The 25,677-nt window shown below is 40.4% G+C and overlaps 1 protein-coding gene across 11 annotated transcripts in view; it reads right to left on the reverse strand.

Annotated features, from left to right (window-relative positions):
• Positions 1-25,677, reverse strand: part of SIPA1L1 (signal induced proliferation associated 1 like 1) — a 412,564-nt gene that overhangs the window by 51,118 nt on the left and 335,769 nt on the right. For all 11 annotated transcript variants that reach the window (XM_030930501.1, XM_010360620.2, XM_030930499.1 and 8 more), the window contains 3 exons: positions 14,412-14,985; positions 13,501-13,775; positions 4,450-4,719 (listed from right to left, as the gene is read on the reverse strand). In XM_030930501.1, coding sequence (XP_030786361.1) covers positions 4,450-4,719; positions 13,501-13,775; positions 14,412-14,985 — 1,119 coding nt within the window. The remainder of the gene's footprint in view (positions 1-4,449; positions 4,720-13,500; positions 13,776-14,411; positions 14,986-25,677) is intronic.

A 25,677-nucleotide genomic window follows, 5' to 3' on the forward strand; every position in this document is an offset into this window, starting at 1 on the left:
AAAAGAAAAGTAAACATTAAATAGTGCTTGTTTGGTTTGAAAGCAGAAAATGACACAGTGGAAGATTGGCTTAGAACCTATAAGAAATAACAAACTTAGAAAGTATTTCCTTAAAAATTAAGACTGAATGGTCACGTGACTATTATGCTCTCTGAGAGAACTCTTTTAACTTTGTTTTCACGATGTTCACACCCTATATGGTGCTGGTGTCTGTGAGGAAGGAGGGAGGGAGGCTGCAGCTGCAGCTGCCATAACTGCATGAACAAAAAAGGTCCCCCATCCAGCTTCTTAAGGGTTAAGTGCAGGGGTCTCAAGGGGAGTGTCAATGACATCCAGGTAAAACTCAGAAGAACCAAGTGTTCAGTGAGCTCTAACGTCAAATATTTACATAAAGGCTGGTAATACTAGCCAAAAAAAATAGAAGAGAAAATCATTTTATATGCTAAGATGTCTGTTGTTTATCCAAAGCACCTCAAATAGCTCAACTTTTATAAGCATATTAACACAGATCAGGGTTTTATTGCTGATCCCACATTATGTTTAAACACAGTAATGTATCAAGTTCAGTGTGCCACAGCCAGCAATTTTTATTTCAATCCTACCCTTAAGCTCTAGGTAAATTTGAGGCCAAAATAGTGACCGTATCATATTACCTATTTCTGTTGAATGAATGTTAATTCTGTTAGTAAATACTACTCTCACAAATACTGTAAAATTCTGTAATCAGAAAGCCACCTGGAGAGCATAAAACTCATATATTCAAATAAAATAGAAATTAGATTTTATTTAGATGCCAAATGGATTATCAGTTCTTACTGTGTCAGTTTCTCTTAACTATGTATGGAGAACATCAACCAACTAAAGAATTTTTATTAAAACTCAGAACACCAACATACTTCAGTATGTCATAAAAATCCTGACCTTTATATTAAAGGAAAAATACTACACAGATTTTTTTTTTGTTCCTAATGACCTTTCAGTCTGGGATATTACATACAAATTAAAGAAAAACTATGCTTTTACAAGAGTAAATTAGTGTTTTCACCCAAAAGGGACTGTGTTGGATCCAGCCATGGTGACTTAAGTGGGCAGATTTGGGGAGCACTGAAGGAGTAGACTTGAGATGGCTGCTAACTTGAGCTTAAGTATAGCTGGTATCTCTATGGTTAAACACAATTTCCCTAACCTAGGGGAGAAAAAAAATGAATGCAATGAACAACTGTAAAGCATTCTTTAGTCACAATATTAGGCCACACCATTACTGGTAAGGCAAGATTCACAGTCTGGCAGACTCTGTCATTTATTTTCATGATTTATGATTCCTCTGAAAGGTCCAAATTATACTTGGTGAGTACAAGGTACAAATTGTATATGGCACTCAGGACGGCGCTGGTATATAGGGGAGAGTCAGATGGACGAGGGATGTCCCGATACTCTTCATTTCTGTATCTCAGTAAGGTATTTTGTTCTCAGTAGGACTAGGACTATAAAGGGGATGCTTAAAGTTTTCAGTTATGTTTTACTAAATTTCATGAGGGAAATTATATTCTAAGGTGAACTTTATGCATCTGGGGACTCAAGAAGGACTGAGGAAGTATTTCTGATAAAAGTCATGAATCTGCTCTATCCTCAAATATTCCTGGAGTCACAGTAACAAAACAAAGTTTCTCAAACACGAGTATCCTGTATCCTAAATTCTTTGGACCAGAAATGTTTTGGCGTTTGGATGTTTTTGGATTTTGAAATATTTGCATTACACTTGCAGCTGAGCATCCCTAATCTGAATATCTGAAATCCTCCAATGAGCATTTCCTTTGAGTATCATGTCAGTGCTCAAAAAGTTTTAGATTTTTGTAGTATTATGGATTTCAGACTTTTGGATTAGGATATTTAATCTATAGTACCTTCTTTGTATGCCTCAAAATTAAAACTTAAAAGATATTTTTTACTAAAAATTAGGAATGATGGGGTTAGAAACTGAACTTTAAATTTTCATAAAAGAAGAATATCCATCCAATTAATTACCATGTATTTCAAAATGAAGATGACCCAAATCATCCTAATATCCTGGAAACCACAGGACTGAGATCTCACACGTCATCTAAGCCCTGCATCCTAAGAGCTGAAATTCCAGTCTAGTGTACTTAATATATACCAGAGACTAAGGGGGCAGTGAGTAGAGGTAAAATTTTCCTGAAAACCTCGTTAGCCCCACCTACGGCCCTTTCACCTCTGCAGCTTAGAGAATCACAAGCTACTCTAACAGTCTTCTAGAAGGAGCACTTACTGAGATACATTTTCCACTGGGTGGAGTAAAGAAGAAAGGCAGAGACAAGTACACACAGAAATTACCTCTAGAACTCAAGGATCTACAGCTGGAAAAAATGGAGTTCTGCATTCTCTAGCAGTGAAAGCTGCTCCCATCGAAAGATGATATTCAGCTACAAAAAATGTTTTCCCTTTTGAAGGCCAGTATGACTGGCAAGGAGCTTTAGTTTCTGTTGCAGAAATTAAATTCAACATGGAATCAAAATACATTCTCAAATGGAATACTGTATAAAGGAAATGACACAAAACCAATTTCACTTGTGAAAGCCTGCTGATTGTTCTGGAGAGAAAGAAAACAGCATTGAGGTGGAAAAGGTCCTTCTCTATACAATGATTTCCTGGGTTCATCTTTCAAAATGGGGGCCAAATCATGAATTCCAGTTAGCACACACCTCAGAGACAACCAAGTCTGGAATGTGTCGAACAAAGAATTTACTCAGAGGTCTCTTGGATGTCTTCCTCCTCAAAAATAAGGAAAGAGAGAGGAGTCCAGATGGTAATGGGGCCACTATGGGAGAGGAAACTCTTATTGAGATAAATAGCAAGGCTCTGTAAATAGATCTCCAGGATGAAATGAGAAACTGTAAAAAGATGACTATTTTTTTGCTTTGTCTGCTTTAATTAAATTTTGTTTGTCTGTTTTTATTAAATTATTTCTACATAGTATCCTAGTAACCTAAAATAGTTAAGTAGCAATGTTTCATGCAACAGCTCAAAAGTCAGACTAAGATAAAGAATTCATAGTGTGGTTTCTAAAGCTTCCTGCTCTCTGTTCCCAAACTGGAGTGATGATGATTTACGTGTTATCTGGGAACCGTTTTACTCAGCATCCTGCTCCTGCCAGACCTGGTTCTTGCCACTCACATGAATCAGGCTCACGTTTTGGCCTCCACGCGGACCCTCCCCTCTCCCCAACACAGTTCCCAGAATACAGACTTCTCCCCAGGTCTAAGGGTTTTCACAAAAACATTCTAAGATGTGATTAAGGCAAGCAGAAGAGATGGGGAAAGGACAGTGGATGGACAGAAAGAAGCTGACTTCTAGGCTAGGTGTGGTGGCTCACACTGTAATCCTAGCTACTTGGGAAGCTGAGACAGGAGACTTGCTTGAACCTGGGAGGCAGAGGTTGAAGTAAGCCAAGATCGTGCCACTGCACTCCAGCCTGGGTGACAGAGTGAGACTGTCTCAAAAAAAAAAAAAAAAAAAAAAAAAAAGAAGTTGATGACTTCTAGCAGACCACTAGCAGATTATTCAATTAAACTGTCTCCTCCTTTAGTGTACATGATTTGAGGTAACCAAATTTATAGTGCAATTACTTAAAATCTATATAGCCAACTTCTATTCCCATTTTGAAAGTACTTAATCTAGTTTAATTTTAGGTCTGGACTCTAGTTCAAAGTGCTGCAGTTTACTGTTAATTCCAGACAAAAGTGCTAGGGCATCGTTGTAAAGGCAGAGTTAATCCACTACCTTTTGGAAGGGAATCCTCTATGGCTTTCAATTTAACAACAACCTTTGGTTTCTTACTTTCTAGGATCCCTCAGTCCCTCTCCTTCTGGCTTAATTTTACTCAGGACTAAGTGTTTTAACTTATCTTCATGTATCATCTTCTCCTCACTATTCTGTCCTATTTTCAGAGTAGTGAAAAATATGTTTGTGTTATACTAGTCTTCCTTCCTCATAATCCTTTATTAATAAAGTGACAAAAACATAGTCAACCAAAAACCTGCCTTCTGTTGCTCTTATATCATCGTTTTGTCCCAAAATGATGAAGACTGTCAAGGATGACATATGGTCACTGTCACCTCAAAGAGTCTGCTGAATTCTAATCCACAGGGTCACTAAGCATGGAGTAACGACGTCTGTTGATAATCACACAGAAATTAAAGAGCAAAGCACAAATACCACTGTGCAGAGCTGAAGGCTTTGCTAGAATCAATCTCTGTTCATCCTTATGGCTCTAGAACACTACCATGCTTTGAAAGCCACTATAGTATGCACCTCAGTTTAATTCTTTGTTTCTAGTAAAATATGAGAAGGCCTAAAAGTAGTGCTTATGGGTCTGTTACTTACATTCGGGGCAGAGAGAGAGAGAGAGCAAACCTTTGCAGGCACACTTACCGCCTCTCTAGTGGGCGCCCGTCACTGGAGATGCTTCGAGGGATGTTGGCAGCTCTTTCTGGAGGAGGCATCTTCCCATCTCCTTTTCCAGCATTCAGCCGCGAGGTCATGGGACTCTGCATCTGGGACGGGACTTGAGGTGAATGAGGCCCCTTGCTGGTGTTCCTCTGCCATTTGTTATTATTTCGGAAGGGAAACTTGAATTCATATGAAACACCTTCATTCATTTTGTACTCCATCACTGGCATGCGGTAGGTTTCAGAGCAACTCCTATTAGGGGCAAGGCATAGGGAGAAACACAATGGATACCGCTTTTTCTTGTTGGTGGAACCACATTGATTCTCATTAACACTTAAAAATGGAAGTGACCCTTTAGCCTAGGGGTATGATTCTCGCTTCGGGTGCGAGAGATCCCGGGTTCAAATCCCGGACGAGCCCACTTCATTTTCGCCCAACACTTAAAAATGGATCCACAATTTTACCCTCTGTTTCAAACCACCTTTCAATCTTTGGGCCCTATACTTAATTTCTTTTCAAAAACCAGAACCCAAGGAAGTATTACAATGTATTTTCCTTTACTCAGTCCCAATTGTTGAGTGTGAGATATGGAGTCTTTAAAAAACAATGGGACCCATGGTTACCCTGGGGGTGGCCAGACTACTGAGACCTGAGGAGGAAAAGCCACCAGGACAGCATGACAGGGGCGTATCTGAGAGCACGAAGTCTCAATGGAAGCAAGCGGCTTCACACACCCACCACTGCACATGGTGACTGGGTTCTGAAAGGGTGTATGAGCAGCTTCACATACCCACCAGGGCACATTGTGACCAGGCTCCAAAAGGGTGAACAAGCAGCTTAACATACCTGCCACTGTACACTGTGACTGGGGTCCCAAAAGGGTGTACAAGCAACTTCCCACACCCGCCACTGCATACTGTGATTGAGCTCTGAAAGGGTCTATAAGCAGCTTCACACACCCATCACTGCACATCGTTGACTGGGCTCTGAAAGGGTGTATGAGCAGCTTCACACACCCATCACTGCACATGGTTGACTGGGCTCTGAAAGGGTGTATGAGCAGCTTCACACACCCATCACTGCACATCACGACTGGGCTCTGAAAAGGGGTAAGAGCAGCTTCACACACCCACCACTGCACATTGTGACCGGACTCTGAAAGGGTGTACGAGCAGCTTCACATACCCGCCCCTACGCACTACAACCGGGCTCTGAAAGGGTGTATGAGCAACTTCACACTCCCACCACCACACACTGCAACTGGGCTCTGAAAGGGTGTCCGAGCAGCTTACAGCCCATTTCACTTTGGACATCACAAGTGCTGTGTAGCCACATGCCTCCTGTCTTGGACAGTGCAGGCCCAAAGGGCGTCCAGCCAAAGGCCTGGTCTTGATGTGGACGAGGCTGAAGGCATGGGGAGGGAACGTGAGACATGGAGACAGGGGGCAGAGTGGAAGGGTTTACATAATTGGCTGGCAAGAGAAAAAGGACAATGGAAGGTGCCACTCTTTCATGACCTTGTCTACACATCTCAGGGTTGACTCCTGATATTTCAAATGTGTATTCCATAACGCATCCTCTCCCCCACCTTCAGTAGAGTTTTTGTTGTCGGAAAGTGTCGCTTTTGGAGCATGTGCTCAGAAGGAACAATGGCGCCTGCTGTCATCCTTAACTGACTCAGTCACAGCCCACGTCTCCAATGAGTACTTTCTTCTTGGGGTTTCCTTACCAGTATCCCAAATGCCCCAAAACCAAGGGTGATCTTAATCTGACCCTCTGCCCAAGGCTCCACTGTATCCCTTTTATGCTTTAATGGCAATAGCTTTTAAACTTTCTGGATGACAACCTAAGTAAGAAATACATTTCACACTGGGACACAGCACCACCACATACACACACAGATGTGCATCCCTCCTCTCAGGTCTTCCATTTTGCTATATTCTGAGTCAATACACTTCAACCAAAAATACACTGGGCGCAAGCAATGTCCTAAACTGATTTGATGATCTACTTGAGAGTTACGGTCTGCAGTCTGTAGAACACTGTTTTATGGCACATTTGACGTTACTTTTAGTAGTTAATGACTGCTATGTCATTGAAACCTTTTCTCTAATAAAACATTTTCTCTAATAGTAAGGAATACTACTTTAGGCTCTGATATAATTTTAAGCTTTGATTCTGGTATTTATGACAAAAATATGCCATTGCAACCCTTTTTTGGTTGTTAATAGAGGTAACACACAGTGGTATAGTTTAGAGTCTTTCATTTCTGACTACAGTCTCTCATTTCTGACTAAATAAGGCACACTATAAAGATCTAATGTTCTGGATCTGTAAATACAATGCAAAAATGTTACACTTTACCAAAGGAATATTGATTAAAATTTATAATAATCCACGGAAAAATTTCACTTCTGCTCAAAATCTGGACTAGCTTTGTTTCTCCTCAGCAATGTTCTTGTTTTAACTTGTAAACTCAAAGAACATCATCTATGTCCCTTTCTGTTGGCTGCTAGGAACCAGCAAACGTACAGAACTTTATTATTATGTATTTTGGGCACCAACTTTCCAAAAATTTTTACCTAGACCATGTTTTGCTTTCACTACTACCTCTTCCACCTCAAATTCCCTAGCTAAGCTTCTATTTTGATACTGTACAACTACTTTCTCTTTCTGAGACAAGGTCTTGCTGTGCTGCCTAGGCTGGAGTGCTGTGACGTGATCAAGGTTCACCACAGTCTCAACCTACTGGACTCAAGTGATCCTCCCATCTCAGCCTCCTGAGTAGCTGGGACTACAGGTGTGCACTGCCACGCTCAGCTAATTTTTGTATTTTTTGTAGAGACAGGGTTTCTCCATGTTGACCAGACTGGTCTCAAACTCCTGAGCTCAAGTGATGTACCTGTCTCGGCTTCCCAAAGTACTGGGATTCCAGGCATAAGCCACTGTGCCCAGCCCACAAGTACTTTCATAGGTTAAGTCCATTTTGCATCAGACAGAGAATAAAACAAATAATGATAATGGTAACAGACACAATAACAGTAATAAAGGAATATCAAACAGACAAGTTACTTTATCTTTGGGCTTCTTTAAACACTCTTTGAAATAGTCTTTTAAACTGCTTAACATTTAGTATGAAAACTAGCCAGAAGGCCTCTCTGGCCAAAGATGTTGTCTTCCCCATAGTCTACATTTTATTTCCACCACTCATAACATATAACTAGAAACTTTCTTCGTATCCCACATTGGCCAAATACAGTATGATAAAGTCTGAGCAGAGAGAAGATTCATTCATAAACAATGAATAAGCACAGAAGGTTCTGCAGAGCTAAACTTCAGCTACTCGCCATTTCTGATTGCCTTTCGTGGCCAGGGTAACCATCACTGGCTTCCTGGTCTCTTACTTATCTCTGCAAAACAGAAGAATCATATGTAGAATCAAGAAGTACACAACAGACTGAAGAATGCAGATAAAAACTGGCTTTTAATGCTATGCATAAACTTTCATAAAAGGATTTTTATTATATCATTCTAAGTAAAATTCTGTGTTGAAGAATGGTAACTCTAATAATACTTATAACTTAAATTGGGCCAGGCATGAATTTAGCCACATTACAGCAACTCTGTGAAGTGGATGCTATTATTACCCCCGCTTTGTAGAGGAGGAAATAGAGGCCTAGAGAGATTAACTTGCCCAAGTTTACACAGCCAGCAGGTGGCAAAGCCAGGATTTGAACCCACAGAATTAATACGTACTATGTAGGTAAGACTACGTAGGTTAGTCTTATTTTAGTCATTAACTAAACCATTCCCATTCTCCAAGGACAATTCAACAACTTTTATTAAACCCAATTAAAGGGCTACAGCCAGCAGGAATTACAATGTCAATGCTAAAAGTGATAAGAGGTGACCTGCCAAAACCCTAAATTAATGGAAAAGCTACTCCATCCCCTTATTCTGTTTTTCAGTCTTTGTATTCTTTCTCTTTTAATCTTTTATTTCTCATAACTCTCTCCTTTTTCCTTAAGACCCTATGGAATATAGAGAAATGGTTGACTAGGAAATTGAACAGAACATCACAACACTGGACTCACAAGTCAGAAAAGTTTTATGTTTGAGGATGGCTTGGTCCTTTAAGCCATGTGACTCTGGCTTGGAAAAAACACATAAACTCTTTGAATCAAAACTCACCTGAAAAATGAGAGATCTGAACCAGATGATTTGTAATTGCCCTCTTCACTCTAAAGCAGTATGCTTTAGCACTTTAAAATACTGAATTTTTAAAATGAAGAAAAAATGCTGTGACCTGTTCTTATTTAAGAGGTAATTTGGTCTTATAGTAGCCTGTTTGATTTTAGCTTGTCATTTTGAATGGCCCTTAATTGCTTTCTTTAAGAACTATAGGCTAGTGTCCCTCAACAGAATAAAGGGTTGACCACTCCATGCAATACTATCCAGAACATCACAATTTAGTCTGTTCATCCAGGTACTTTTCACCTTGTCACGGGAATGAAGTTGAAGACCCAGAGGTCACAGACACTCATCTATTGACACTGGCTATGTACTCCAGAGGGGTGACAGTTGGGGGATGAGAATCAGGCAAGTCTTGCATAAAGGGCCTGCTCACTCCAGGGAGGTTTTCCAGTGAAGTCTACCAGGACTGTGTCCATCGGGCTGTCATGCTAGCTGGTTCCATTCACTCTTTGGGAAGCAACTGAACTTCTCCCAGCCTCACTCTCATCATTGTTTTAATAAAAATGAAGCTGCTGATACAGAAGTACTGGGAAGGGAACAGCATGGTCCCTGTAAATGATATGGAAGCAAAAAAGGGAAGTGCTGGGTACAGGAAGGCGTGGTCCCCGGCTAGGGCTCCACCCCCACGGATCTAGCTGAGGACAGGAACTCCTGCCTTCACACCCAGATGTTGCATTTCCCAAGACCACCCCTGGCCCCTGATGCACCCCCATCCTGTGGCTATAAAGACCCCAGACCCCAGCAAGGCAAGGACAGAAGCGGCTGGACGTCGAGAGCAGCACATCTGTGGAAGAACACACAGGTGGAGGAATACACAGGTGGCTGGATGTCAAGAGGAATGCACCAACAGGCACCTGCACGCTGGCAGGCCACCAACCGGCAGAACCACGCAGAGTTTGGCTGGGGCAGTCAGAGGAGAGCCCAGGTCACCAAGTGGCCTAACTCCACAGAAAAACTATCCCCCTTCTGGCTCCCCATCTGCTGAGAGCTACTTGCAGTCAATACAACCTCACACTCATTCTCCAAGTCCACATGTCATCTGATTCTTCTGGTACACCAAGGCAAAAAACCTTGGGATACAGAAAACCCTCTGTCCTTGTGACAAGGTAGGGGTCTAATTGAACTGGTTAACATAAGCCACCTACAGACAGCAAAATTAAAAGAGCAAAACTAAAAGAGCACCCTGTAACACACGCCCCCTGGGGCTTCAGGAGCTATAAACATTCACCCCTAGATACTGCCGTGGGGTCAGAGTCCCACAGCCTGCACATCTGTATGCTCCCCTAGAGGTTCAAGCAGTGGGGCACTGAAGAAGTGAACCACACCCTCATCACGCACCCTGCGAGGGGACAAGGGAACTTTTCCCGTTTCACTGCCATGAGAATTAAAAAAGAAAATGCCTGGCACCTAGTAGGGGCTCAGAAAGTTTGCTATAGTCTCCCTGTCTTCTCTTTAAAAAGTTGTAGTTTGGAAACGATTCATAAAGGGCACATTTTCTAAGAACAGGGAAGAGACCCTTGTTTTCCATGTTATTTATTTATTTATTTATTTTTATTTTTTTGAGATGGAGTCTCCCTCTGTAACCCAGGTTGGAGTGCAATGGTGCGATCTCAGCTCACTGCAACCTCTGCCTCCTGGGTCAAGTGATTCTCCTACCTCAGCCTCCCAAGTAGCTGAGATTACAGGCATGCGCCACCACACCCAGCTAACTTTTTTTGTACTAAAAAAGTAGAGAAGGGGTTTCACCATGTTGGTCAGGCTGGTCTCAAACTCCTGACCTCAAATGATTCACCAGCCTCGGCCTCCCAAACTGTTGGGATTACAGGCTTTTACATGTTATTTAAGTATCACTTTTTTGTTATTGAACTATTACATATATTTTAAAAGCTGCATTTTCAAAATGAATGACTCTCCCATGTGAACACACAAATCCATTTGTGTTTGTATTAGATCTTGGGGGTGTTTGTATTACATACAGTCACCACCTCCCCTATCCCCTCACCTGTGTCCCTCTCAGGGTCCTGGCGACCCTAAGACCACCAGGCTGAGGGGCAGAGGAGCAGCTTGCCTCAAGGAGGCCTGTCTTGCCTCTCACTGCAGCTGCAGTGACTGGTGGTAAAGTTCCAGCTGACAAAGAAGAGAATGAGTATTCAAAGAACAGAGTAATTAGTCGCTAGAACAACAGTAGTGGGAGTGTGAAGTGCGGAGGAGAAGAAAAAAATGACACAAGAGCATTATTCTATTTTGTTGAAAACTGTAACAAGGTGTTAATGCTTCAACTGTTCCCTTTGAAGTTATTTCTAAAGGAAGGAGAAAGGAGCAGGCTTTCAGCCCTCCAAAGGCATTAAGGCATTTCCCACCTGCCCTGCCCAGGTCTGGCTTTTCAGATGGGAACTGTAGTGAAAGAGGCCCCATGTCTCCCTCTCGGCTGGTGGGGCTGTGCAGTGCCTTTCCCCAGCCTCCCCTCCTGGCACCCAAATGACATGTCACCAGCAGCTCCACTGGCTCCTCCGGGAAGGCCTGAGAGCGTCACAGCGGTGTGACAGCTCATTTACTCCCTGGTGTGCTGGAGCTGGTAATCATCCCATCTACCCCAATGCTGCCTGCAGTGACATCACGTCGGTAGCTTGGAACCAGCTACAGTGGGAGTACCTGCACCACAGAAATCAGCAAATATTACAAATAAAGTTTTCTTCCCCCCAGCAGAAAGCCAACTTACCAGCACATCACTGCTAATTCTGGTGTATAAGGAAAGAATCTGTGCTCTAAGCACACAACGTGGCAGTTCAGAGCCTGGACTCTGACATTAGACCTAAATTTGCCAGATGAGCTTAGCAAGTTACAACCTTTGAGTCTCGGTTACTTTTAAAACAGGGATGCTACTAACACTATCACAAGAGAGGGTTGTTATAAGAATTAAATGCACTAATCCACTAAAAAGTGCTTTTTTCAGGGCCTGGCATATTAAAGTAAAAAACTGAGTATATTCGTTATTTTCACTGACACACCACAATATATCTAGTCTAGTACACCTCCTATCATGGCTCCATCTATCCAGGACTAGGCCTCTTATCCATCTTTCTAGTAACAGCTATTTACAATTTCGATATCTGTATTGTTGTCTCATCCCACCCACAATCACACAAACTCACTTCCCTCTCCTTTCCCGCATATAAACCTGGGAGCCTAGATACAAGGGAAAGACTTCTGAGCGGGCAAGATGGCGTCATAAGGTCGAGGGCTCCATATTTCAGTAGACAGTTCTTAAACTAACATCTGCAACTCTTTACTGTCGGTAATTAAGGTTGACAATTTACAAAGCTTGGTTATCTTCTCCCGTTTATAACTGTCTGTTCAGAAGCAATAAAGTAGACAATTTGAAGGACAGACAGCAGAGAAAGAGACAAGGAGTGCAGCAAGGCTGGAGACTGTCGTAAGCAAGAACCCCACTGCCTTTCTGAGCCACCTCACGTCATTCTTTAAATCACAGTTCAGCACATTACTTAACATTTAATGATGACATGCTTGGGGAAACCAGAAAAGGCTAATAAGGTTCATTAGACCTGGTTAACTAAGGCAGGGTATGTGGGTAGGGCAGTTTCTGGATATTTACTCCTCTCCAAAACAGGTGAAATTATAAGTTCATATTTTGATTTCCAGGGAAATGCAGTCATCCAAAACGCAGTTCTTCAAACTATCAGACAAAGGAATTTTTCTGTATTTTGACATATATACATAATCCCTAGGCCATCTACGAGGTAAGCAGTATTAGGAAATACTATCCTGAGCAAAGTATATAAAACACACACATGCACACACACACATATACATTTGCTGCTCTTTACTTTTTAAAAGACACAAATAGCCCATCATAACCATTAACTTTCTACCATCTGATATTCACAAATCCATGAGAGCTCAGGTGTAGGACTGGTCATCTTAGTGGCAAAATAGGACACAGAACACTGTCTTGGCTTTAGAAAGCCCAAGAATCAATTGCCAAAGCCTAAGAGAAATTCTTAGAAAATAATGGCATAAAATAAAAAGATTTTAAAACTAGCAAAAATAGCATGTGCATGTCCAAAGGAGAAAATAAACAGTTGATTAAATTTCTTCCCGCAGGAAACCTCCCCAGAGACACAGAAATTAAATTTTCAACAGTGCTGCTAGCTTGGCAGGAGCTGTGGGGGGTTGGGTGGGGCAGGGAGCTCCCAGGTTTTCCCTTCTGGAAAAGACTAGGAACCAAAATGCCAAAGCACCATGAGCAGGGGCAGCTCACCTGAAGCCAAACCCTAGCACATGCAGATACAGTTAGGAAAAGCGGCTGCCAGACTGAGACAGCAAAGGTCCAAACAATTGCTGAGTTTTGGGCAGCAACTGAGAGAAAGAAGAGAATAAGAGCATCATGGAACATAAAAGAAAAACATTATGACAATTTGAAATGCTGAGTGTCTTTTAATGCTAAGTGTTGAATGTTTCTCCGCTCCTAGTGGAAGATTCTTAAGACATGTATTATCTGACTTCTCTATCTGTAATGGCAACCTTATAAATCCAGAGATGGATTTATAAATCCCATTTAGTCACTCTTTCCAGCTGCTGTTGCCACACACTGAAAGGGAGCTTCGTCCTGAGTCAGACTCCATGGATGAAACATTCAGCATCACATGTAATCTATTGTTCTTCACAACACCCTACTCCACTACCTGCTAAGAGATGTTCTACATGGTACGCAAACCCTGCACTTGAGTCTCAGGCCCACAGCTGCCTCCTCAGACCTACCTCCGCGGGGTGCAGTCATCATGGGGGGGAATGATGACAACCTTCACCGTGACAGATGTTCTCAGGAGGTCAATCATCTGCTCATGGCTCAGAGTGGCAACCGCCACCTTGCAGATCTCCACCAGGCGACTGCCCTGCCTCAGCCCTGCCTGCCAGGCATAACCGTAGGGCTCCACATCTGCCACGATGCCCTCATAGTTGACATGGAAGCCAAGCTGTCCTAGCCCATTTCTTCGCAGAGTCATCTCCACCGATTCACAGCCTTTGGAAACAAACTAGACAAGGAAATAAAAGATACTGTGGTTTAAAGCAATAGGGTATTAAGTGGTAGACAAGGAACTGGAAAATCATTGCAAGCAGGGTTAGTTCTGAATATCTTATTGCCAGCTGAAGAGCAGTCTGGTTATTTCTTCTTCACTAGTCTCCTATTCATTAGGCCAAAAGGAATATACTTGTTGCATCCAAAAAGCTAAACGGCTTCCCTGAAGTTACAAGGAAACCTCTACCAGAAACCTACAGGGAACTGGCAGTAAACAGAAACCATATACTGCTACTCACTTAGCCTTTGTAAAATTCAAGGCAGCAGATACTCAAACATTCTTTTCAGCACCACCACCAGATGACTGGGCTGCAGCACCAGGGAACAAGTCACATGTAAATGGGTTTTGAACACACACACACACACACACACACACACACACAGAGTAAATGTGTCTTCCCCAACTTGTTCTACTTTTCCGAAACATCCATGTAAAACACAAGCATGAGATAAACTCGGTTTGCTTCATACATCAAGGGAGTTTTCAGAGAAGCTAATAACAGAGTGCAAGGTTCAGTAACTTGGCTCTAGTCTGTACTGAAAGCTTTATGAAAGAGAAACTGCATATAAGCAAGTACAAGGAAAGACTCACCTGCAACCTTTTGACAATTTCTTTGATCTCCTCGTTGTTAATAAAACTCCCCACTGAAACACATTCTCCTCGTTCATAGAAGATTTTGAGGCTGGTGTCAGTTGAAGTCCACCCTATCACATCTCTACAGGAACAATTGAAGACCACGCTCTTTGTTTCCTGTTCAATGAGCACAATGAACTCATTGGAGATCCCTAAAAGGCAGTCTAGTTCCATGGCCTTGTTGTAGTCTTCAGCCCGGACTGCCCACACAATGGCCCCCATGCTGCTGAGCTCGGCTCCTGGATATGGCTTAGACTTTTCCTTCTTCTTGGAAGCCAGAGAGATGAATGGAAACTTGCCAGAAGGGTCGATAGGGGTGTTGGTGACATTCTTTTCTGCCAGATCTTTCAGGTATTCCTGGCGGGTCCGAGTTGCCATGGCGCGGAACTTCTCCGATTTATGAGCAGCATTTTCTGCATTAATCACTTTCGCCAAAAGGAAGTCCCTGAACACATTTGACTTAGGGAAAGTGACCCCTTTAGGAATGGGAGGCCCAAAGGAAGGCACATCTCTGGACCTGGTAACAGCCACACTGAGAGACAAAGATCAAAGAGAGCCACGTTAGTATTTCTCAGTCTCACAACATCAGAATAAAATATACTTTTCAAAGACAAAGACATACCTCAGATGCAAAATAGCTGCTTATTTTTCCATGAGAAACAACACACATTTCTGCTTAATACGAGCATAGTTTTTCATTCAACCACATTTAGAATTTACACAACATAAATTTTTTTTCTAGGTCAAAAATAAACCTCCCCAAATCCCAAAAGCTAACACTAGTAACGTTTTTCTGACAGACAGGAAACTGACCGCAACTCCATGAAAAAAATAGGCTTACTGTAATATTCTGCATAAGACATTTTACATACCTACTAATTGTTTTCAAGGGAGGTTACTGTAACCACATCATCTTTCAGAACAAGCATCCATTCTGTGAGAACACAAATGTGTTCTCCATTTTAGATATGATGCCTATAAGCAGATAGCTTATATTGAAAATATCAGAAGATGCATGCCACAAAAGAAATGAATTAAATTTTAATAAAACTTAAGTAGTATTTGTTGGCCTAAGAGTGAGGCATTATGCAACCAGATTAAAAGCATAATTTTAAAATGAAAATTGGAATCTGAGTAATAGTATGAGAATAATCTTTATGTAACAGCAACAATGCTTTAAAATAATATTTTTAAACTGAGCTATTGCTTGGTCCTTTTGGCATTTTATTCTGACAATCTATTTGTAAGAAAAATGTTTTCCTACTCCCGTTCCTTTAAGCAAGATTGATATAAGAAAGCCTGTTCCAGTCATTTCTTCTGAATATATATTCCTAAAATTGGGCCTAAGAAAAGGATCATATGAACATCTGTAATAACCTATCATTTTGAACTTCAAAAGGAAAAAAAGTAAGTTTATCCTAAAACAACAAAGGAAGTTGTTGATACAGAAATACAGAGGTTGAGTGTTTTATGTCATGTCCCAAGATTTTAGTAAAGTTTGACATGGCTGGAAATGATTCTAACACAACAAAGATCCCTTTTTCCAAATTAAAAGTGAGCAAATTATGCAATTATACTTAGTATTAGGGAAACAATAAAAAAAATGTTTCTTCTGAACTCTTAGAAGAGAAATGGCATAATCAGAGAGAATGCATCTTTCAAATAAAATTGAAGAGTTCTGTTTCACTTTTTCTTTAAGAAGGGTTTGCTTTAAGATATTCAGCTTTGTTTTCCAATAAATAGTTATTTCTTGTGAAAATAAGAAAAATAAAAATCAGCAACTTCAGGATGCAAATTATATTTCTGGTGGAATGGAAAAGCTAAATACTCAGAAGATGCCATGGGATGGCCTATTTGTTGGTTTCACAAGTGTATTTTTAAAAGACTACCTAGTTCACTTCATGACAAAGAACAGTGGCAACCAACACTCCATTTTCTAACTGGAGGAGAGAATTCAGAGACTTCCATATGGCTTAATCATACCAATATGTATTAGGAAGGCAATTTTTCTTTTCTGTTGTGAACTGCCTGACTTGAACGCTGACAGCTGTGTAATTTTAATTTGATCGTGTTATTTTCTCTTAAAGTCAAGCAACACATCAAAAAGCTTATCCACCATGATCAAGTGGGCTTCATCCCTGGGATGCAAGGCTGGTTCAACATTCGCAAATCAATAAACGTAACCCAGCATATAAACAGAACCAAAGACAAGAACCACATGATTATCTCAATAGATGCAGAAAAGGCTTTTGACAAAATTCAACAGCCCTTCATGCTAAAAACGCTCAATAAATTAGGTATTGATGGAACGTACCTCAAAATAATAAGAGCTATTTATGACAAACCCACAGCCAATATCATACTGAATGGGCAAAAACTGGAAAAATTCCCTTTGAAAACTGGCACAAGACAGGGATGCCCTCTCTCACCACTCCTATTCAACATAGTGTTGGAAGGTCTGGCTAGGGCAATCAGGCAAGAGAAAGAAATCAAGGGTATCCAGTTAGGAAAAGAAGAAGTCAAATTGTCCCTGTTTGCAGATGACATGATTGTATATTTAGAAAAACCCCATTGTCTCAGCCCAAAATCTCCTTAAGCTGATAAGCAACTTCAGCAAAGTCTCAGGATACAAAATCAATGTGCAAAAATCACAAGCATTCTTATACACCAGTAACAGACAAACAGAAAGCCAAATCATGAATGAACTTCCATTCACAATTGCTTCAAAGAGAATAAAATACCTAGGAATCCAACTTACAAGGGATGTAAAGGACCTCTTCAAGGAGAACTACAAACCACTGCTCAGTGAAATAAAAGAGGACACTAACAAATGGAAGAACGTACCATGCTCATGGATAGGAAGAATCAATATCGTGAAAATGGCCATACTGCCCAAGGTTATTTATAGATTCAATGCCATCCCCATCAAGCTACCAATGAGTTTCTTCACAGAACTGGAAAAAACGGCTTTAAAGTTCATATGTAACCAAAAAAGAGCCCACATTGCCAAGACAATTCTAAGTCAAAAGAACAAAGCTGGAGGCACCACGCTACCTGACTTCAAACTATACTACAAGGCCACAGTAATCAAAGCAGCATGGTACTGGTACCAAAACAGAGATATAGACCAATGGAACAGAACAGAGTCCTCAGAAACAATACCACACATCTACAGCCATCTGATCTTTGACAAACCTGAGAGAAACAAGAAATGGGGAAAGGACTCCCTATTCAATAAATGGTGCTGGGAAAATTGGCTAACCATAAGTAGAAAGCTGAAACTGGATCCTTTCCTTACTCCTTATATGAAAATTAATTCAAGATGGATTAGAGACTTAAATGTTAGACCTAATACCATAAAAACCCTAGAAGAAAACCTAGGTAGTACCATTCAGGACATAGGCATGGGCAAGGACTTCATGTCTAAAACACCAAAAGCAATGGCAGCAAAAGCCAAAATTGACAAATGGGATATGATTAAACTAAAGAGCTTCTGCACAGCAAAAGAAACTACCATCAGAGTGAACAGGCATACAGAATGGGAGAAAATTTTTGCAATCTACTCATCTGACAAAGGGCTAATATCCAGAATCTACAAAGAACTCAAACACATTTACAAGAAAAAAACAAACAACCCCATCAAAAAGTGGGCAAAGGATATGAACAGACATTTCTCAAAAGAAGACATTCATACAGCCAACAGACACATGAAAAAATGCTCATCATCACTGGCCATCAGAGAAATGCAAATCAAAACCACAATGAGATACCATCTCACACCAGTTAGAATGGCAATCATTAAAAAGTCAGGCAACAACAGGTGCTGGGGAGGATGTGGAGAAATAGGAACACTTTTACACTGTTGGTGGGATTGTAAACTAGTTCAACCATTATGGAAAACAGCATGGCGATTCCTCAAGGATCTAGAAGTAGATGTACCATATGACCCAGCCATCCCACTACTGGGTATATACCCAAAAGATTATAAATCATGCTGCTATAAAGACACATGCACATGTATGTTTATTGCGGCACTATTCACAATAGCAAAGACTTGGAATCAACCCAAATGTCCATCTGTGACAGACTGGATTAAGAAAATGTGGCACATATACACCATGGAATATTATGCAGCCATAAAAAAGGATGAGTTTGCGTCCTTTGTAGGGACATGGATGCAGCTGGAAACCATCATTCTTAGCAAACTATCACAAGAAGAGAAAACCAAACACCGCATGTTCTCACTCATAGGTGGGAACTGAACAATGAGATCACTTGGACTCAGGAAGGGGAACATCACACATCGGGGCCTATCATGGGGAGGGGGGAGGGGGGAGGGATTGCATTGGGAGTTATACCTGATATAAATGATGAATTGAGGGGTGCTGACGAGTTGATGGGTGCAGCACACCAACATGGCACAAGTATACATATGTAACAAACCTGCACGTTATGCACATGTACCCTAGAACTTAAAGTATAATTAAAAAAAAAAAAAAAAAAGTCAAGCAAAATATGCTGAAATTCAGGTTTGCTAGATTTTTCTAAGCGGAATCCTGTAAGAATCCAGAAATATTTAATATCTTTCATTTTAAAATTGGCAATTTCTCATCTGCTAATTTCGCTCAAATTGCTATTCTTTCTCAGAAAATATCTGTGATTTTATTTTAAATAAGGAGAGCAAAATGCTCAGCAGGGGGTGTGATTTTAAGCACCCTCCATCTACTTGCCCCTTAAACTAACTGGCTTTCTGCAGATCCATTTATTAATTGATAGAACTTTAGACAAACATACAGTGAAAACCTACCAATAATTAGAAACAGCTATAATGAACTGTGAGGAAAAGAACTGAATCCTTAACATACAATTTTCAGTGATTCACTGCGGTAGGGAGGTAAATGATACAGGCAGTGAAATCAGTTTCACATAGTCAGAAATAGAATCCTTATAGAAGATGAGGAAGATGATACCCTGGAGTGCTCTTTTCAAATAAGTGATTTTGTTTTGGATAAATCAAACTGGCAAGGTTTCTACACGGTTAAAAGCTCATTAATTTAGATGCCACAAATTCTGAACTCTTGATCATAAGGCCTGGTTTAAGTTAAACAGAATATTTTGCCTGTGTAAGAAAAAAGCCTTTCTAGAATCTCAGTTTGCTGTATGTAGCTACTTAAGATATATTAATTATGAATGGTTCTTGGTATTTTTAACGGTAGATTCCAAAGGGCCTCTGCTTGGGTGTACTTATGTTAGCCTAGCTGGCAATTCTGTGTCTTCTTGGAAATAATACATGCTTTAAAATCATAGTCATGCTTTATTTACCCAGCATTGTTGACGACTGGAATGTTCTACTCAAAAGGGTTATCTAGATGACAGACAGACAGAGCTAGAGGCTAAAACAGTGATGGAAAGTTATCACAGGAAGGGAACTTAGAGAACTCAATGTTCCTCAAATTCTTTCAATAAAATCTTGGGTTTCATTTGAAAATTCACCTTGATTTTATATTCTACTGAAAAATATTTGTGTTCATTTTCATATAAAAATATCTTCTCACTCCAAAATCTTTGGGTACACTGAGCAACCAGGAAGGTGTCTTGTTTGTATTCTGTGGTTTGACATCTTCCTGAACCTCTGGTTGCACAGCTGGTACAAATTCTTCACTTCTCCAGGAAACAGATACAGAGAAGTAAAAGGATTTGCCCAGATTTGTTAGAGAGAGCCAGGATTGGAACGTAAGCTTCTGGACAGCCAAGAGAGTGCTCCACGACAAGCCCACACTTACTCCCTCTGAGGAAGTGCTTTGACTTCTGCTCCTGAGGTGCCTGCTAAAAGGGACCATCCATATGGGTTACATGGCCAAAGAGATGATGAGGCTATTTCTAGTTGATATAGGCCATGTAACACTGGTTGGCATCAAAGAGCTTGGATGAAGTAACAAGTCTTGATACCCAAAGCCAACTTCAAGCTGACACATGAAAATGTTCCAAAGACTACTTCTTCTTTTTTTTTTTTTTTTTTTTTTTTTTTTTTTTTTTTTTTTGAGATGGAGTCTCACTCTGTTATCCAGGCTGGAGTGCAGTGGCGTGATCTTGGCTCACTGAAACCTCTGCCTCCTGGGTTCAACCAATTCTCCTGCCTCAGCTTCCCCAGTAGCTGGGACTACAGGCACCTGCCACTTCACCTGGCTAATTTTTTGTATTTTTAGTAGAGACAGGGTTTCACTGTGTTAGCCAGGATGGTCTCAATCTCCTGACCTCGTGGTCTGCCTGCCTCAGTCTCCCAAAGTGCTGGGATTACAGGCATGAGTCACCACACCCGGCCTGTTTCAAAGATGTGTGAACAGAAGTTTAGTGGATACAAATTGAGAAATGTAAGACATTTGAACTTTGAAAGCACAATGGAAAAACAGCAATAATCAACAATCCCCAGCCCAGAATTTAAAAGGAAGGTGACACAGAAAACATCAAATGACAGAGGGAAGTTTCCTCTTCTTGGACCTTGGATCAGATTACTGGCCAGGGCAGCTTCCAAGAAAGCAGATCTGGGCAAAGGACAGGAAAGATCAAACATGTGCCAATCATTCTCTTGATTTCTAACAGTATTGATCCACCAGTCACTAAGTACCTACTATGTGCTAGTTACTTTGCTCTTGCTGAGGATCAAGGCTGAAGATGTCCTGGGCTCAGCCCTCCAGAAACTCAAAGTCTGGTGGGAGCCACAGCCAGTGATTTGAGTCTAGTACACTTAGGAAAGGCATTTTAGTCCTGGGAGCCTTCTCAGAAAAAAGAAAAGCAGGAATTCATCAGATGAAGAAGGGAAAGGGGAGTGTGCGAGAGGAGCAGCATGTACAGAGCAGAGGGGCAGAGCACGCTGTTCTGGGGAGTGGTCAGTAGCTCCAAAGGAGTGAGGTAGGCATGGGGTGCAGACTGGTAGATGAGACTGAGAGACAGGAGGCCAGACCTGACGCCCCCATGCAGTAAGCTATGCCTGCAAGTCTGAACTTTTCTCTAAATGCTTTTAAGCACCATGAATGACATAATCAGATTATTGTTTTAGAAAGGTCAGCTCCAGTGGACAATAGGGATGCTGATTAATTGAGGCCTGAAATAGACTTCCTTAAAGAAATTTCTATCACTTGACCTACTTGGGTTTTTCTTCTTCTCAGCTGAAGCTTGCAAATCCATGTTTTTTTTTAAAGAGAGGAAAGAAGATGAACACAGACATTTAATGGGCATGCATCACACTCCCTCTCTGCCTATGCCAGACATTTTACTTACAGAATTTTAAGTGGAGGTCAAGCAACTTCCCACTGCACTGTTTAACAATTTGGTCTAATTCCAAGTGCTTTTTGTACTATATCATACTCATTCCTTTCAACGGTTATTACATTTTAATTACCGGGTATGGAAACCTCTCTGAGAGGAGTAACACATATTTCTACCTTCCTAAACATACCTCTGACCACAATTTAACATTTGCTTTGAAGAATCAGGGTCACTGTTATGACTACGTATTACTATTCTAGTTTTAAAATGAATAACAACTATTTTATTTCATCAACTAGTGTGTCAATGTTCCAATTTACAATTGTTTAGGATGTCCTAAGATTTTCTTTATAGTCTTTTTGTCTAAATTGGGATCCAAATAGGATCCACACATTGCAATTAATTTAGCTTTAAAAAATATTTTATTCTATAGATTCCCCTCCACTTTCTCACTATTTCTTGCAACTTACTTGTTGAAGAAATTAAGCTTTTTGTCTGCAGTTATTCAGGGTCTGAATTTGGTCAATTACAAACATGTTCCTCTGTCTTTTGTATTTCCTATAAATTGGCTTGTCTGGCAGCTTGATCAGATTCAGATTTAATTTTTTTTAGGGGGTGGCAAAAATAATGCATAGGTGAGGTTGTATTCTTCCATTATGAGGCACATATTTGTCTCTTTTTATGGTATTTGCATCCTTTGATGATTGATGCTTAAATCCATTAAGTCATTAGTTGTTGAAAAATGGTATTATTTTATACTGTGTTTCCACAGTGAAGCTCTCAGGAGTAACTGAGGCACACAATAGTTCCCCCTTATCTATGGTTTCACTTTTTGTGGTTTCAGTTAGCCATGGTATAGTACAATAAAGCATTTTGAGAGAGTGACCACATTCACATAACTATTATTAAAGTATATTGTTATAACTGCTATATTTTATTAATTACTGTTAATATATTACTGTTCCTAAAGTAAACATTATCATATAGGAAAAAACATAGTATAGATAGGGTGAGGCACTATCCATGGTTTTGGGCATCCTCTGGGGGTCCTGGAATATATCCCCGACAGATAAGTAGGAACTAATATATTTGGTTGTTTGCCTCAAAATCAAACGACCCCAGATTGCTATGCTTATTGAATTCGTATCTTTGATGTGAATAGTTTTTCAGCATCTCCTCTATCAATAAACAAATATTTGTTTCCAGTATATACTCGCTACTAACAGCTCCTTCATCTTTTTTGTTTTGTTGCTTCTAATCTTCTCTATCAACTGGGATCAGACAATTAAGGTCACTGCAACAATACAAATAAAACAGTAGAGACTGGAGGGCTCTCTCATCAGTTATGGGATAAGCTTTACTATGCAGACTTAGTGACTGATTTCTGAGTTCTTGGCTACATGATGACTCACATTAACTGGCCTCTAGAATTAGTCTGAATTAGTCAGTTACTCCTATATAAGTTTTCTAGTCCCAGGGAGGTATAATACCACATTATTTTGAGATCTCATCTCTAGATCCACTATAGGAATTTTTCTCTCTTTGTTCTGTTACATCCCAGGGTCTAGAGTAGTGTCTAGCATGTATATGCTAAAGGTTGGATAAAGAACTAATGAAAAATAAATGGATAATGACAGTCTCCAAATTTATCTTTCTGTGTACAAATTACCTGGCATGATAACACTGGATAATTTTTCCTAGAATTCTACTTACGTAGTGTTGAATTGATGGCCTAGCATTCTGGGGGCCTCCACTGCCTGGTCATCCTTCCTGCATTAGTAGCCTTTTTATTGTACTTTCCATCCTCCTTCCCATCACTAGGCTTCTGTCCTTTCCACTGACCACTCCTAGAATGGTTTCGCTTTTTCCCGCTGAATTCCATCCAGTTATGCTTTAACACACACATCAAATCCCATCTTCTCATAAATATCCATATAACTTCAGCCTGTAATGACCCCACACCTCTCTGCACTATTACTGCAGAACACTCTTTCAAGGAAACTTTTCCCCTTTCCACAGTTCAGATACCGGGTAGGTGTAAGTAAATAAATATGAGTGTTCATGGTGGAGAAAGTTGGGACCAAGAGGTTTTAAATGCTAAAAAGCACTTGGGGTACAAAAAATAGAAAGAATGAACATGACCTAGTATTTGCTAGCACAACAGGGTGACTATAGTTAAAAATAATTTAATTGCACATTTAAAAATAACTAAAAGAGTGTAACTGGACTGCTTGTAACACAAAGGATAAATGCTTAGGGTGATGGACACTCCATTTACCCTGGTGTGATTATTGTGCATTCCATGCCCATATAAAAATATCTCATGTAACCCAAAAATATATACACCTACTATGTACCCACAAAAATAAAAAAATGTTTTAAAAGCATTTGAGTTACTCTAGCTGTATCACTTAGGGATGAAAATTTTTTTTTTTTTTTTTTTTGAGACGGAGTCTCGCTCAGTCACCCAGGCTGGAGTGCAGTGGCGCGATCTCGGCTCACTGCAAGCTCTGCCTCCTGGGTTCACGCTATTCTCCTGCCTCAGCCTCCCGAGTAGCTGGGACTACAGGTGCCTGCCGCCATGCCCGGCTAATTTTTTGCATTTTTAGTAGAGATGGGGTTTCACCGTGTTAGCCAGGATGGTCTCGATCTCCTGACCTCATGATCCGCCTGCCTTGGCCTCCCAAAGTGCTGGGATTACAGGCGTGAGCCACCACGCCCGGCCACTTAGGGATAAAATTAAATTAGATTTAAAGTATAAATCAACCCATGTATAAGTTTTTCCACCAAACCACCCTAATAAAACAGGCCTATAAACTCATATCCCCAGCAGTTTGGGCAGTGGCTGGGGTTTGAGAAAAACTCACAGGTGTAAAAATTCTTTGAAGACTCATGTTTTAACTGAAAATTGGTATTTTCCATTCTACCTCATAACAACATGTATTTTCATGAGAAAATAAGCTTGTCCTTATCCCCTCCCCCAACATTAAAGGCTAGAAGAAAGGTGCCCTGTTTATTCAGTGCCTTCAAACACTTCCTGACATCACCCACCACATACCTGAGGAAGTGTGCCCTGCCTCTTTTGACAAGGATGGCAAAAAATTATTGATCTTTAAAGTTTACAATAGGCAAAGGTCACTACTCTATAATCTCTTGTGATTTCTTTCAGTGATGTTACAAACTGATATGTTTTCTTGGATTGATAAACAGGCCAAAATTCACAGCTTCAAAGCTGTGTGTTGGGCCTTCAAACAAGCCTGGTAACTAGGAAATTCCAGACCTGCCCACATGTCTTAAGCAGGGATGTTCAGTACCCCACTCCCCGCAAAGACTCCCAGTGTTACACGATGGGGTTCAAAAGATGGGCTCTCCAGGCAACAGATTAAAAATAAGAGAGAGAAAGCAAAAATCATAATTTTCAGGGGAGGGATGATAAAAATAAAAAAACAGAGCACTGAAGAAGGCGAACACACCTCCCTCAGCAGTCTGTTTAGACTCATGTGGTTCATTATGGTGGCCACTGGCCAGCTGTGGCTATTGAGCACTTGAAATGTGGCTAGTGGGACCAAGGAATATCAAATTACATTACATTTTAATTAATATATGATTTAAAAACTGATACTTAATTCCGTTATTTTAAAGATTTTTAAAAGTACATTTGGAAGAATCTGGGTATATTAAATCAACCTTTTCAATTGTAAATTTTATGAAATCTAAATATACATCAAGTATCACCAATGAAAATTTAGCATCCTAATTGAGATATGTGGTAAGTCTAAAATGTACTTCAGGTTACAATGACTTAGTCCAAAAAACATGTAAGATGTCACAATAATTGTTAAATGCTGAAATCACATGTTAATTCATGTTGAAATAATATTTAGATATATTGAGTAAATAAAATGTATAAATGGGTCAAAAACAGTGTCAACATTAATATCATCTATATCTTGGCACT

This window comes from Rhinopithecus roxellana, chromosome 5 (assembly GCF_007565055.1).
Source record: "Rhinopithecus roxellana isolate Shanxi Qingling chromosome 5, ASM756505v1, whole genome shotgun sequence".
Taxonomy (NCBI): Eukaryota; Metazoa; Chordata; class Mammalia; order Primates; family Cercopithecidae; genus Rhinopithecus; species Rhinopithecus roxellana.